This window comes from Lytechinus pictus, chromosome 19 (genome assembly GCF_037042905.1).
Source record: "Lytechinus pictus isolate F3 Inbred chromosome 19, Lp3.0, whole genome shotgun sequence".
Taxonomy (NCBI): domain Eukaryota; kingdom Metazoa; phylum Echinodermata; class Echinoidea; order Temnopleuroida; family Toxopneustidae; genus Lytechinus; species Lytechinus pictus.
In genome coordinates this window covers 7,273,195-7,289,749 of record NC_087263.1, presented here as the reverse complement: position 1 = coordinate 7,289,749, position 16,555 = coordinate 7,273,195, and the positions used below count along the sequence as shown (strand labels likewise).

The following is a 16,555-nucleotide window of genomic DNA, read 5'->3' as shown; positions in this document are numbered from 1 at the left end:
AGGGTTGTATGCGTGTGCATGGGGTGTGAGGGTGTGCGTGTGTTTGTGTGTGTTCGAAAGGTTGGGGTTAGAGCTAGGAGCTAGAGCTATGCATACCTTGACAACCGTCTCCTGACCAACCATCCTCGCAGCTTCCTTCACATCTTCCAGTGAAAGCATCACATGGTATCCCTCCAGCACAGTGACAATCTTGAAGGCAGTCAACACCAAACTTTCCTGGAGTACATTCTTAAAACATGAAAAAGAACTTCGTGGCTTTTTTTTCAATTGAATGTATGATATTCATTGATTTTCTAGAGGAAAAATTCTTTCAAACAAAAATCTAAATTCTTTTTGGCGAATTGAAATTAAAATTGAAGGATCTGTTGGACACTAATGTGGGCGCTAATTCAAATCTTCAAAGAAAGTTCTAAAAGGGTCAGGTTGGGAGAAAAACCAATTTTCCCCCAGCAATGTACTCGAACCAGTAACAGTTGCCAGCAGGGTTAAACGATTTGCTGTATGGCATAAGCATGCTCCTCCCGACAAAAAGTATGTAATAAAAAATATCCGTCAATCTTAAAGCACCTTGTGGTGTAAAATTGTGAGAGTTTTTGTTCGAGTGCGATGTGTTTATGCATGTATGTACATATACATTTTACAGTAACAACATCAGCATTCTTTTCCTGTTTTGTTTTGTGTATTTTTTAAGGTAAGAGCCTGTAGAAAAAATACCTTAATGCAACAACTATTGTACTGTTAAACTGTCACCAGAGACACGGATGCTATGTCTTCATTATGTAGGCTAATGGAAATAACTTGATAATTCTTACGTTCATCGCAGTATATTCCTGTGTAACCAGAGAGGCAGTTGCATCCATAAGGATCGGGTAGGCAGATCTGACTTCCGCTGCAAGCATCCAGAACATTACCAGCACCACATTCAAGTTCACAATCCCATCCAAAACGGTATTTACCGCATGCTGGTCAATAACAATTATTTGTTAAGAAGGCAATTATGTATAACTACTCTACAAGTCGATTCCAAACTTAATTTATTCCATCTGCTCTACATAGATCCATGTCCAAATAAATTAGATTCTATCTTTAAAAAGAGTTAATATTGAGCTGTCGAATAAAAGAATCCGATCATACGCACACGCAATTCGGAACATTTCTGTCTCAGGCCATGTGGCAAAACTACAAAAAGAGTGAATTCAAAACTAGTATTTTTTTTAACCAAGTGCACACATAGTTTTAAGAATGCGTATAGCATAACCATTTGTTTGAATGTAGGATAAATTAAAGAGCAATGGAAAAGTGCATTTCTCACGGGAATAAGTGCGCTGGCCGGGGATTCAACCTCGGACTTTCATTATTATAAATTATAATTGAAAAAAATGTTCGATATTCCTCCATCAGAAAACTGAATGAATTACTCACCAGTGAGACAATTCTTGTCCCTGAATCCTGGAGGACAGATACACGTTCCTGATTGAGGATGACAGATTCCTCCATTGTAGCAGTTATCACACAGACGATCACATAACGGTAGGTTCCATCGGCCACGTGGACAATCTTTGAAAATATCATACATTCATTAACATGATTGACATGCCGATTTGGGTATTAAGATGTCAATATGCCATCCACATACAGGACTGTCCACATATATACAAGAACTTAAACTCTTTTGTAATGTTCGGGGAAATTCCCTTTTTAATAGCCATGTATGATTTAAATATACTGCAGACCAAGAGGATCGTCTAACCGAGAACCAATAATATTGCAATGTAGTATTTCACTGCCCTTGCTCAGAGACCAGGATCGTCATAAAAACGTTGTCAAAACAGTTAAAAGTATTCAAATAAGTAAAATAATATTAGATTTAAAATAATTACATATAATACGCAACCTAAACTTAGCAAGAACGTGGCTTGGACGTAGTATACACGGAAGGGAACGATTTCGCGTATTTCGAAAACATGAAACTGACGGTGATATTATACACTGCTATCCATTTACCACTGAGAACCAATACCGTCGCGGGATTCATTTTCGTTACCCAGCAGCCTACACGCTGCTTGTTCTCATTTAGTTATTCAAAAAGTATTCAGTATAGAAAAAGAAGATGGAGCATAAAGCAAAGGACATCTTACCACTAACTATGACGCGAAACAAGCTGTAAAGACGATTATCCACCATATTACTCTGGAATGTCCCGTAGATATCTGCATTTCTCTTAGTTGCTGAACGAATAGTATAGGTTAGAGCTCCATCTCCATCTGGAGCCAGAGATCCTTCAGCAAGGTTTGAGAAGGTGCTCCAACGGATTTCATCCGATCCTGATAAATAGCTATAAGTGGTAGACACTGAGAGCGTGATGTCTTCACCGGGATAAACTGTTTTGGTGAGGCGACCGTCACTCGGTTGAAAATATCCTGGAATGTAATGGATTAATAATGATGTGATAGCAAAGACGTTGACGAAGACAGCAAGGTACGATTGCTGTCCCCTTTCTGTCAAGGGAATTACAGATATCTGCAAACGGTTTTCTGAAAAAAGGGTCCATGTCGTCTTGGCTCTTGAACTCAAGTTCGTTCTATTTGGACACGGATATCATCGAATATTAATCATGTAAATTGTATACGTACGGTCTTGTGAAAGGATCGTTACATCTACAGATGTTGAAGTACCAGTAGATGTAGATGTGGTGGAACACTTATAAACACCAACGGACGTCGTATCATCAGGTAGGTTCTGTGTAAAGCCACCAGTCTGAGTTGTTTCTGAGCCCGGGACGTCCAGTGTATAACCTTCGGGAGTGAGGCTCGGTCTAACTACTCTCTCCGTGTAGGTTATGGTATCCTGTGTTTTGTCAGGTGACAGTATACAAGAGAAACTAGGGGGCGTCCCGGTACTCCCGAAAGTGGATGAAGTCATGGCAAGAAGATATTTAGGTTTTACTGTCAAGATAAATGAATGGGGACAAATAAAACTTTAGGTCGTAGAACTAAACATGAATCGTGACAACAGAGTGGTCATCATGGTAAATTATTCTCAGTCATATTTCTACACTGCTTAAGAAACATGGTAAGTTTGTGGCTAAGACATATCCCAGGCTGATCTTTCAATCTCATTTCCAAAAGAGGGAGAAGTCTGAAAATGTATGCCCTGTCAGTTCATGTTGATCCTTAATATTCAACAAAGAATTTATAACAAGTTTTTTAATTATGGAAATATTCAATTAATGAAATAGAAATAATCAAGATTAAAAGAGGGATTGGAAAGGAATAGTTTACTAGATAGATGGCGCATAATAAATGCTGTGTTTATTATTATTGTTATTATAATTTCCCTCCTATTCCACCATTTTGTAGGGTCATGTTAGTTTTCTTCTAGGTTTCTGTAAGAATGCAATACGAACGAACCATATAGATAAGATGTACATGGACACCATAAGAAATACATATCATTGTCTTTAGTCACTCACACTTATGAAACCGACTCCAAACTAAATGATGACCGGTGTGTCACTAAAGGTATTTCAGGCCTCATTAATTTCCTATAGACTCGTGCGTTAAAGTGGCACTTTAAAAAAATCATTAAAAAAAAATATATAATAATAGCCAATTTTTATGAAGCGCTTTTCCCAGAATGGCTCAAAGCGCATTACAGCATATTATTACCCCGTTTATTGGATTCATTTCAATCCCGCACGAAAAGTGCACAATTTCCACTCCCATTATGGTGCTGGCAAAATCAAACATACAATATCTTTCGCATCCTACTGGGTACCCAATTAGCACCTGGGTCGAGAGTGGCAAAGTGTGGATTAGCGCCTTGCCAAAGGACGCTAGACCGCGGTGGGATTCGAACACACGACCCTCTGTTTACAAGGCGAGAGTCAGAACCACTACACCACGGCTCTTCCACAAAAATAAGGAGGAAATTCGAGGGTTGGATGTTTACTGCCAGTGGATAGGATATATGTCTGACATTCCATATCTGACGAGAAAAGGGTACCTCGACCAGCTCATTTTAAAAATAAATTGGCATTTATGAAGAGTACACCTGACGGGATCAAATTCATCACTTGAGAGGGTAAAATGGCCCTAATTCTTCCGCCAGTAAAAAAAAATAGTTCCAAAGTGGTGATATATCTTTCCAATTTGGAAAAAAGGAAGTTCAGTAAGTACCCTCCCTAGAATCAGTGTTAGATTGTCAGTCATATTCATTCATTTTTGTCAATCAGCAATATCAAATTAAAAAATCGAGAATTAATTGGCTCGAATGAATATATTTTGCCCGCCAGTTGTTATTAGGCCCGTGAAACCTGAAAATAACATCATAACCAACGAACGTAGGACAGCGACACACGTGTTTTAATGCCCTCTACGTTCGTTGGTTAACGTTTTTCGGTCTGGCATCACTTTCGTTGGTTTGACTGTGACATAGCTACAAACTTGGAAAATTGAAGAAATAATTCGAAAGGCAAACATTAAGTATAAAAGAGAAGAATGGTACTGTAACCCAAACCTAATATTTGATACGGAAAATGACGTCATCTTAAGAAGATCTCTCGGGGCTTAAGTTTAAAAGCATATGAAATTAATGGATAATTTACAGTGTTACGTGCGAGTCACACCAACGAGTCCAACGTCAAGCCGAGCGATGCTACCGTATGTAAATATTGAAAATTATGTTAAGCTTTTGATCGGTTTGGAATCGATTTTCTTTGAGTGACTGAATCAAGATGTTGGCTATTGCGTTTTACTGCGGCGTACCTTCTGATTTTTCGCAGACAAATCTACGGATTGGTGATACGCTGCATGGTAAATCATTCCAGACGGCGAAGTTGACGATATCCTCAACGCAGTGTTCGGTTCCTACATAATTATTAGGGCCCCATTCTGACCATCCAGAGTAACTGTATGTGGATGTAATAAAAAGGCTACTCATGAACAGCGTGCTCGAGCAGCAGGGGTCCGTATCATAAAGCAGTTATCATTCAGACAAAAGGGGGGAGGGGTCAAACTCCAACGCCCCCAACATTCTCCTTCCCTGCTGACGAGGGTCAAACAACTAGTCACGCCCCCCCCCCTCCTAGCAAAAAAAAGCTAGACCAAGCACCCCTATAATTTTATACAGGCTTACAAACAATAACCCTTTTTCAGAAGAATAAAGATTATGGGTATATTAAACATACAGAGCATATAAGATGTCACGTTTTGCTTGTAATAGGACATCTTGAAAGCGGAGGGCCGTACACCAAAACGTGTTCATTTCACTCATCGTACGACATTATTACTTATTACCTCATAACGTATTACATGGTTTTCAGATTCAGGACTTTTGTTTGCGTTTGTGTGTGTGTGTTTTTTACGGAAGTGCATTAGACGACCTCAATAGCCTAAATATTTTTAAAGTCATCTCTGTAATATGCCTTGGGCCAAAAAAAGAAAGAAAAATATAACCTCCAGATATCGATTATTTTTTTATTCTTTCACTTTATTCCATTTTATTTCATTTTTATTTGTTTTATTTTATTATCATTATTTATTTATTTTGTTTATTCTTATTTTATTTATTTATTTCTTCATTCATTTATTAATATCATTATTAGTATTATTATTATTTTTTTTTTTTTTGGGGGGGGGGGCAGTTTAGGCCTGTGTCCGGCCGGACCAGCCCTCGATCAGGTCGTGAATTTGTGCAGGCACCAATTTTTTTTCTAACCGTTTGAATGTGCCGGGAAATGAGTTTCCTGATTGTGACCAATATTAGTCATTTACAGGCAAATCTTTTCATCGTTCCATCGACTAATTAGCCCTTTTATAATATACTTCATCCATCAGTGAAATAGTAGGCCTAGAGAGTCAAAGACTTATCATACCCTGTCATTTCTAACAATGTCCCGTCATTCCATCGGAAAACATCTTCCTTGCTCAGATCATCAAGGCCAAACCAATACTCATTGACTCCAATGGTTGTAAAATGAACTCTCACTGCTAACTGCCATCATAACATATTACAAGAAAATAAAAACACGACATTCTACTGGGCGTTGTGGAGTTTTCCAAGCTATGTGGGGAAGTTACAAATTGATTATTATTTTTTCATTTTCAACAGAAGAACAAAGTAATGTGATCAAAATATTTACAAATATACAGATAAAATAAATTCAGGCATGTACAGTATTTGCTATTTATCTATAAGACGAAGTAAAACAAAACAGAATTATATAAGCAAATATCATAACAATTTTAAAATAAAATTCTGTGAAAATGGAGGGATCCACTAAAAAGCAGTGCTTGTATTGATGCAGAGGTTAGAGCCCTGGTCTTTCGGATGGTGATGTTAAAGGTCGATCCCAGAGGTAAATAATCGTATCTGATTGATACACGTCTGACAAAACCCAATTACACGCACACACACACACACACATACGCTCACACACATTCACTTTCTTCCTTTTTTTCATGTTGAATGAAGAACACAAATTTGAATAATGACAAGACGCGCTTTAATACAACACGCAAGTATTATATGTTTTATATTTTAAACGCGACTTTTAGTCACAATGAAATTTCTATGAAATAGATTAGTTAACATGGTTAACTACTGATGTTCGGTCGAACCTAAAATAACTTACGTTAATATGAAATGTTTTCAACTGTGCTAGCTGTCCACCAATCTGTTGACAATATTCATTTGCAATGAGATAGTCGGTTGCGAATGGTGAAAAGTAATACCGAACGTTTTGTACTTCGGGAATATCAATCCATCTGCCAGTCAATGGGACTGTAAAGGATAAAGAGAATGAAATAAATATCTATTCTGAAATAAAGGTACTAACACCTTCATTTTATTTCCGAACACCAGGGCCGGATCTACAGGTTCTTTCCTCTTCTTTCTATCTGTGTAAAATTTCATCTGTTTTTTTTTGTCTCAAAGACAATAACATCTATTGCGCGTACCGCCAAGAGGCAACGACGATTTCCCGTCGGTTCAGACGAGCTGAAAAAGCGTCACGGATCGGACGTGAAACTCTACTCTCTGTTTCAAACAATAAGTCGATCCAGATGATCAGATTTATTTCTAATCGTTATTTTTCTTTCTTCCTGGATGAATCAATACATACATCAGCTTGTTTTTTACTCGAAAAAAGTCACTCCTCCATCTAATCAGAACTCAGAGACAGATGGAAAAAACGAAAATGTATACATTTATTAAATTGTTTTTTCAAACTCAACACAGTCCCTTAAAGGGATGGTCCGGGCTGAAAATATTTATATCTAAATAAATAGAGTAAAATTCACAAAGCAAAATGCTGAAAATTTCATCAAAATCGGATAACGAATAGCAAAGTTATTGAATTTTTAACTTAAATACTTGTGAAAACATTTATATGCACATCGTCATGAATAATCATTAGGTGGGCTGATGATGTCCCCACTTTCCTTTCTCTTATGTCATTACATGAAATCATGAATGTTTCATTTTTCATACATGTGTAAAAGATGTGTCTCCATTATGATGAAATACATGTAAGTAGCGGCAATAAATAACTAATGCACTTAATCAGTTGCCAATCCAATAATATTGTTTTAGTTCTTGGTAGAACAATTTTTGAATAAACCTAATTTCATATTATAATAAAATACAAAAGAACATGTGGGAATATGACATCATCAGCCAACCTAATAAATATTAATAAAGACATGCCTAGAACTATTTCACCGGAATAGTGCAAATATTTAAAATTCAATAACTTTGTTATTTGTTATCCAATTTTGATCAAATTTTCAGCATTTTTCTCTCTGAATTTTTCTCTATTTATTGAGATATAAACATTTCCAGCCTGGATCATCCCTTGAACCCCCCCCCCTCTTCCCCTGGATACACCATAGCCAGATTAGTACCTTGTGACCTTTCACAGATGTAAGGCAGTGTAAATGTACAAGTCCTACTGTCCCATCGACCGTGATTGTCAGCATTGTTTCCATCAGACCACAAACATTCACAGGACCGTCCTGTAGACCTTGATGGCTCTCCAGGAGCCCATATGGGGTCACTAGATTGTATGAGGTAGGCAATAACAGCATATCTTTTGGTTATATAAGTTGTTGTGATAACTGATCATCATTCATGGGGGGGGGGGGGGTGCCTTACAAAATCACAAAAACTATGCAGGAAACCTTTTCATTTCACTTTATAAAATGCAAGAGCGCTCTCAATAACAGCATGGTCGCTTCGCTTTCGAAATTCCCCCAAAATAACTACTAAAGATCAAATGAAAGAGGTTGACAATTTGATTTAAAAGATTGAAAAAAAAAAATATTTGTTAAGCCCCTCTAAGTATGAATCTTCAAAGGTAATGTAACAGAGATGACAAACTAAGGAAGTAGCATTTCGAGATCCATTCACCGTCCAAACAAAAACTAATCAAAGAAGCAAGACGCTGAAATCCTCCTCGTCGGAATTCATTGTATTCTTAAGACTGGCTTTAATTCTAACAAAGAATGTCTCTCGATCATTGTTAATATACCGTGTAAATAAAAAAAAATAGTTTGTAAGAATATATAAAGAATGCAGCTAGAGATGAAAAATTGTTATATTTGCGTTTGGAAAAGGAATCTTTTATATAAAGTGTTTGTTGAAATTCTTGAAGAGAATAAGTATATCACTAATCAAAAGTTGGCACGAATGTTCATCCCTGGGTAAATACATGCAAGACTCATTTAATAAATGTGTTGGAAACTGATTTACCATGGTAATAACAAATAGGACGGAGTATTATAATAATAATAATAGTTAACATTTATATAGCGCTTAATACAACAATTTCTAAGCGCATTGGAAAGAAAAAAAAAGAAGTAGCAAAATACAGTGAGAGAGAACAGGATATGGAATTAAGAGGACTGTTTAATGAGGTAAGATTTGAGGAGTGTTTTGAAAGATTCGACAGTGGATGCATTACAGATGGAGATGGGGAGATTGTTCCAGAGTTTTGGGGCAAGAGCAGAAAAAGCACGATCGCCATAACGGGTAAAAGTGCGGGGTCCTAGAGATAGTGGAAGGTGAGCAGTAGAAGAAGATCGGAGAGTTGAGTTGCAGAGGATGAGGGACAGAGAGAGATAAGATTTTAAAGGTAGGATGGGGCGAGACCATGGATGATTTTATAGACAAGGAGAAGGAGCTTGAAAATAATTCTACTATGAACCTGAAGCCAATGGAGGGAGTACAGAATAGGGGTGATATGTTCAAATTTCTTTGTGAGGGTTACCAATCTAGCTGCAGTATTTTAAATTCTCTGAATTCTTTGAATTCACCTTCAGCGGTATTCCTCTTCTGCGCCTTATTCTTTCGCATTTTTTTTCTTTATTTGCGCCCCTCTCCCCCCTTTTTTTTGCGCCACCCGGGGCACGTGCTCCCCTTTCGCCCGCTAGATATGCCACTGATTGGATGACCAGGGGCCCGTTTCATAAAGAGTTACAACTGTTGTTACTTTGTCATTATGGCAACTACCATAGGAAACCTTGATTGTGATTGGCTGCTGAGCCCTGTTACCATTATGGCAAAGTTACAACAGTTGCAAGTCCTTTATGAAACGGGCCCTGTATGTATTCTTTGCAGCGATGTAAATTTTGATTTGTGCCAAATTACGGCATATAACTGCAATGAATGAAACCTGGGGCCCGTCTTTAAGAGTTACGATTGATCCGATCAATCGCAACTATGGACGGCCAGCAACGTCAACATCTATTATGCATGTTTGTTCAAAATATTTTCTATCCATGATGTATATTCATGCAGCCATTGTTTTCTTGAAAATTCCCTGTGTTTCTCTTTGTTCACAAAGGACACTGCGCAAATTTCCTTTGGAAAAATTATGACATTGATGGATTTCCATAGAGTTACGATTGATTGGATCAATCGTAACTCTTTGTAAGACGGGGCCCGGATGTCAATATGATGTCATAATCCTATAATGGTACCTTGCATTAAAATCAATTTCAACGCAACCTTTTCAGTAATTTACATTATAATTGTGTAATAAGCACATTTTAGTATCAATTCATAAGTCAGTTTCATTCAAAATGGATTAGCAAGTATGTTTGCGAACTCATGTAGGATTTTGACATCATTGGCATCTGGGTTATTTCATTCAATGTAGTATTGCCTTACTTTGGCTTAAGTCCAAATTTACATCATTGCAATAAATAGGCCTACCTACTGATTTTCCATGCGTGAAGACTTACATAAATATGGTATCATCTTTTTTTTTTTTTTTTTTTTTTTTTTGGGGGGGGGGGGAGAAGATAAGGGAGAGCAGGGCTAATTCACCCCAGGGGCAAGTCCACCCACCACGTGATTTCCCCCTTTGCTGTGATTGGATACAAGTTTTGTTGATGATGTAATGTCAACCTACCCAAAGGTAGCAACTTACCTTAGCGAGAGGTCATGCGCTCAGAAATCTAGAAAATTACGGTGACTTGTCCATTTCGAGTCCATTTTGTAAAAAGCAAATTTGTCAATTTTTTTTTTCTACAGACACTCATGAATACAATTATGATATTTTTTGTTAGAAAGGTGTGATATTTGCTTACTTAAATATGCCTTTGATACTTCAACATAGGTTGTATATTTTGCGAAGAACAAGAGAAAAGAAAATTTCTGCTTGTGAGGCACGTTCGCTCCTTTTGCGACGGGGCAGGTCCGCCCTAGTTTTAACTACAGTACATAAACATGACATGACATGCAAGTATTTCGGTGTATGTGCTAAATATTACTTTTCATAGATTATCGAACTTGTAGTCGTTGTTGTTCCAATATAAAATAAAAATATTTGGTGTCTTTGAACACATATTTTTTTTGTTCCATAATTTATATTACTGCATGTCCTCGCCGAAAATAAGGTATTGGATGGATATTTATACATCCTAAAGTACGACCTTCCTTCTAAAGAAATGACGGTTCTAGAAGAGCGTGAAAATGGGGCCGTCTCGCCCCTACTCTTTCCAGCCATAATGATTGTGCTTTCATAACATTTTTTTTTCTTCCTTAAAATGGGGATTTTGTGAGGTATCACCTTTTTGTTTTACTCACTCGGTTGAATTAAAACACATTGAAATAGACACGTAATGTGATGGTTTGCACGCGCAAGCTCTCGAATTCCCCACAGGGCCAAAATCTGCGGGAATTCACCAAAATTCACAGGAAGTTAGAATTTGATTTCTATCAGAAACAGCACGAATAAAGTTATTGTTTCCGGTAGAATTTTCCACTGACTATTAATTTTACAAGAAAATAAACCAGTGGCGATATATGGTCATAACTTCTGGAACAATACAGTATTGTTTGTTTGTTTGGTCCACATGATGTAGATTGAAAAAAAAATATACTCGCCTTAGTTGGGTACCATCACTCCAGGTAAATTGGTCGCTGTCTGAGCTTTGTCTCATCCCAAACCAGTAACAATGAGCAGTTGACAGAGCGGGTGATACCACCTCTGTTAGGAACATCTGTGAGACAAATTATCACAATATTCAATCAAAAGATATGCCAGGTATTATTGTATCCCCCCAAGCCAAATTCAAATTGATTCGTGCATGTTACCGAATTACTAGTAGTTTCGTTGATAGTTTGTTTTTAACTTGCTAAGCGCCATCCTTTAAAATAAAGCTCCAACAGTAGGGGAAGGCGGGGTAAGTTGAGCATAGAGGCAAGTTGAGCCACCACCCCTAGGCCAATAATAAATGAGTCAGACATTGTGGTGGTGTCATGTATTGGTGACCCATTGCATAACCCCTGACCCCACCACATTTTTTTTTCAACTTTGAAACAAAAAGTACTTTATTAGAGGGAAAAATACAAATTTCAGCCAAAAAAGTAAAAAAGGGTGTGAAATGGATAAAGGCTTTTTACACACATATGTTTTAAAATACAATAAAGACATAAGAAGAACATTGTTAGTACAGGTATTGATCTTCATTCTTGTCGTAGTTTCTTACAAGATGGATGCATAAGAAATGTGTGGATGCAAAATTATCGCATTAAGTTAGGACTGGGGTAAGTTGAGCCATGGTAATTATTATGGTAATGTACAAACAAACCTTAAAAAGCCATCGATATGCAGGCAGAAAGGAACACATTTACATGAATGTTCTTTTCCTTTTAGAGGATGTTGGTATGTATAGAGAATTAGCGAGTTAAAAGAGTTTAAATAAAATAATTGACATGCTGGATCTTCACCCATACATTTTGTACATAGTTTTTGTGGCTCAACTTAACCCACACATGGGGCAAGTTGAGCTATTTTACAACTCTTTTTTCAAAGGTGACAGTGACTTTCAGTGTGGGGGTAGAACGTTTTATATATAGGTGAAAAATATTTCAGAAGAATTAGATTTTAAGGCCAGGTACTTATTTCTACTAGATCATTAATCATATTAATTCTAAAATGCAAAAAGTGTCACAACTTACCCCGCCTTTCTACTTCTTCTCCCCTTTTTGTATTAGTGGCGGACCCGTGGGATCAAACCAATGAATAGGGCTTAGTCTAGAACAGCGCTTCTCAACCTTTTTTTTTTTACTCGAGTAATGTCCGGTATATGGGCGACAATTATTAACTACATACACAATGTGCACATGAGGCATGTGAGGTTTACATAAAGTTAGATCGAAAACATCATATAGTATAGTGTGTGCATGTGCATGCTTTGCAACATGCATGATACTAAAAAAGTGTGCTTTAGGTTTTGTTTGACCCATGTAGAACGATCGGACAAATAATTTTAACATGTTCGGACACTTCATCTTCGCAGCCCACCGGTTGAGAAGCGCTGGTCTACTTATACTACAATGGCGGAGACCAGGCGCGGATCCAGGGGGGGGGGGGGGGGGAGGGGCACAGGGGGCACGTGCCCCCCCCCCTTGAGCAGAAAAATTAAAATTTGTAATGGAAAAATGCCATTGAAATCGAAATGCCCCCCCCCCCCCCTTGAAATAGAAGACCTTTTTTTTTTGCTTGTCAAATTTTTTCGGGTACAATTTATTTTTAATTTGGGGTTGAAAACCTTTTTTTGGCTTCTCAAAATGTTCCTTTGGAAAAATCCTGGGGTGGTATTCTGAGGTCATTTATCTTTAAAATATTTTATTTTATGTCTTAAAATGAAATTGGTATTCTGAGATGACATTTATACCGTGTTTACACTTAATCGGCATTTGAATCGGCTCGCGGTTCTGAACCGCGAGCCGATTCAGCATCGGCTTTTTCATAGCGTGTAAACGCGAGCAACTTGAATCGGCTCGTGGTTCAGAACCGGCAATTTGCACCACCAAAGTAGTAGGTTCTGAACCGCGAGCCGATGCAGATTCTGCATCGGCATTTGGTTCAGAACCAATTGCCGATTAAGTGTAAACACGGTAATTGCTACCGTGTTTACACTTAATCGGCATTTGGTTCAGAACCAAAAGCCGATGCAGAATCGGCATTTGGATTGCGTTTACACGTTGTTACAGCTCGCGGTTCAGAACCGCGAGCCGATGCAAAAACCTGAAATGATACGCATACCTACAATATACGTCATAATAAAGACAACGCTGGATCAGTGCGCTTACAATTACGTCACAATGTTAAAGTAATTGAAATTTCTGTTTACACGTAGTAAAAAAGCCGATTCTGCATCGGCTCGCGGTTCAGAACCTACTACTTTGGTGGTGCAAATTGCCGGTTTTGAACCGCGAGCCGATTCAAGTTGCTCGCGTTTACACGCTATGAAAAAGCCGATTCAAATGCCGATTAAGTGTAAACACGGTAGCAACGCGGGCGATGTGCTTGCGCCTTATACCGTGTTTACACTTAATCGGCTTTTTCATAGCGTGTAAACGCGAGCAACTTGAATCGGCTCGCGGTTCAGAACCGGCAATTTGCACCACCAAAGTAGTAGGTTCTGAACCGCGAGCCGATGCAGAATCGGCTTTTTTACTACGTGTAAACAGAAAGCCGATTCTGCACCGGCAATTTGTGCGCATTTCAATTACTTTACCATTGTGACGTAATTGTAAGCGCACTGATCCAGCGTTGTCTTTATTATGACGTATATTGTAGGTATGCGTATCATTTCAGGTTTTTGCATCGGCTCGCGGTTCTGAACCGCGAGCTGTAACAACGTGTAAACGCAATCTAAATGCCGATTCTGCATCGGCATTTGGTTCGGAACCAATTGCCGATTAAGTGTAAACACGGTACAAGTTACTTTGAAGAAAAAATAAAATAAACTTAAAAAAGGGTAGGGGCTATTTTATCTCCGCAACGTTGATTTCGTCAATATTTCTAGGTGAATTTACTCCAAATGTTGTCATGAAAATTAAGAAAAATTATATTTTCATTGAGAACAACACCTTAAAGTTATTCCTGTACAATTACGAAGCATTTCATAAGACTTTTCTTGACTAATATTGTCTTTGAAATGATGCTTGAAAAGATGCGATATAGACTTCGAAAAAAAGATTAGAGTATTGCCATTTTTTGTTAAAAAGAAATCTCGGTAAAGACGCGCGTTTCTAATTGGATATTGATTAAAAAATAGGTGTGTCTTACAGAGATAAAATGAAGATAAAAATGTTATCAGAATACGAATTCGGAGAGATTTTAAGGGTATTTTATCTCACTGATTTTAACGGAGATAAAATATTTTATTTTATCTCAGATAAAATGGATCCCAGAATACCACCCCTGGATCCGCCCCTGGCGGAGACAACCACGATAATTAATCAACAAAGCGAATCCACAATAGCTATAGGTCCATGCTTACATTAATTTCCGACGAGCTGATGATTGCCAATCTTCCACCAAGGTTGGTACACTCCATTTCGGCTTCATCGAAAATGGTCAATTCCCCCATGAAGCGATAAAAGTATTGCCCGAACTGATGCCAAGAACAGCGAGAATCTGCAAATTATAAAGCTCGATCAGTCAGTCTATTGGCCCCTGATACACATGCGTTGGGTTTGAAGCCGCCGCCGACGCCGGCTTTGAGGCCGCCTTCACGCCTTCAATTTGAAGCCGCTTCGAAGTTATTATACCCGCTACACATGCTCAGAGGCATGCAATTGTACATCTAGCTTCACATCCCTTACTCACATGACACGAGACCTGACTTTCTATTGCTCTTATTCGGTTAGCTAGCTATAACCTTTGTTTGCTATTTAATTTCTAGTTCAGTGGTCAAGCCGGCCTGAATTCAAGTTGGCGTAAATCTACCTTCAACCCACATATACAGAGGGGGACTCAGTCCTAGCTGGTCTCAGTCCACGGCTTCTCCGACGCCGGATTCAGTCGTGTATCACCACCCTATGCCAATACTTGTGAATAATATAGTGACCTAAACACCAAACCTACAATAAGGACTTCGATCGGATCTTCCACCTAATTTGTGATTGCATAAAGGGTAGGTCTAAAACTTCCTAATATGTTTTAATACTTAAAAATGACTAACGTGTTATTTCTATCAGGGTGACATAAGTGAGCGTTATACTTATAATTTTATGTTTAGTGTGTTTGATTTTATTATGGCCCAAATGGAATAGCTGCTCAGGAGAAAAACCTTATAGCTCTGTTTATTAAGTACATAAAAAATAGAAAATTTGTTCTTGTCACTCGTATATGTCGTAACAATCTTCTATTCTCCAAGTTGCCAATCTGAAATTTACAGACTTTGACAATTTTCAAACACGCATAGTTATCATCTTTCGTAGTTATCGCCTTTCATATATATTTATCACCATTTTAGACCGATTTCTTTCAGATTTTCTCAAATCGGCTTATTTTATATGTCCCATTCCAAAAGTTAAGCCATTTATTGCTACCAGGATTGGATTTCCCTTAAAGATCAGTAAGATTGCACGAAAATGTCAAATTGGCAACTTTTCATTACAGATTACCCGCAGGACGTTGACAAATGAAGCTAGACTGGGAAGCACAATCGCTATCAAACCACTGTCCAGAATGGTTCGGTGATATTTTGATGCAATTTCCTTGTTGTGGTAGTGACACGAAGTTTGTATACCTTTTAAAGGATACATGAAGAAGAAGAAAAGGTTGGTAGAAATTTATCAGGGACCGCGGTTCCATTAAAATTTTTGCAATAATGACTAATGGGGGCGTTCCATAAAGCTGTTCGTAAGTTAAGAGCGACTTTAAGAACGACTGGTGAGCCTTTTGTACGCGCTAAACCATCGCCAATGAATATACAATTTGCCACTAGAAAGGATCACCATTCGTTCTTAAAGTCGCTCTTAACTTACGAACAGCTTTATGAAACACCCACCTGAAACCATAATTTTTAAATTAGCTTTTTAACGAAATTGACGTTGAGAACTTATGCAAAATTATCATCGATTGAACGTTTTCGCAAAGACTTGAGATTCGGATTGCCAGCTGGTTGACGGTTGAAAATTGGTCCAATGCCATCTTATCCAATTCCCACATGGTCTAACATTCCTTGGTCAATTCGCATAATATTCCGCTTATCAGAAATTCCGTCCAATGACCACAAATTCCAATATT

The 16,555-nt window shown here is 38.0% G+C and overlaps 1 protein-coding gene across 1 annotated transcript in view; it reads right to left on the bottom strand.

The window, feature by feature from the left end:
- Positions 1 to 14,891, bottom strand: part of LOC129282662 (uncharacterized) — a 28,564-nt gene extending 13,673 nt beyond the window's left edge. Inside the window, exons 1-11 of the mRNA XM_064113693.1 lie at positions 14,802 to 14,891; positions 11,392 to 11,507; positions 7,905 to 8,056; positions 6,635 to 6,783; positions 5,876 to 5,994; positions 4,767 to 4,909; positions 2,634 to 2,945; positions 2,139 to 2,420; positions 1,423 to 1,557; positions 813 to 962; positions 97 to 228 (exon numbers count right to left, since the gene is read on the bottom strand). Of these exons, the coding sequence (XP_063969763.1) occupies positions 97 to 228; positions 813 to 962; positions 1,423 to 1,557; positions 2,139 to 2,420; positions 2,634 to 2,945; positions 4,767 to 4,909; positions 5,876 to 5,994; positions 6,635 to 6,783; positions 7,905 to 8,056; positions 11,392 to 11,507; positions 14,802 to 14,891 (1,780 nt within the window). The remainder of the gene's footprint in view (positions 1 to 96; positions 229 to 812; positions 963 to 1,422; positions 1,558 to 2,138; positions 2,421 to 2,633; positions 2,946 to 4,766; positions 4,910 to 5,875; positions 5,995 to 6,634; positions 6,784 to 7,904; positions 8,057 to 11,391; positions 11,508 to 14,801) is intronic.
- Positions 14,892 to 16,555: the final 1,664 nt, after the last annotated feature.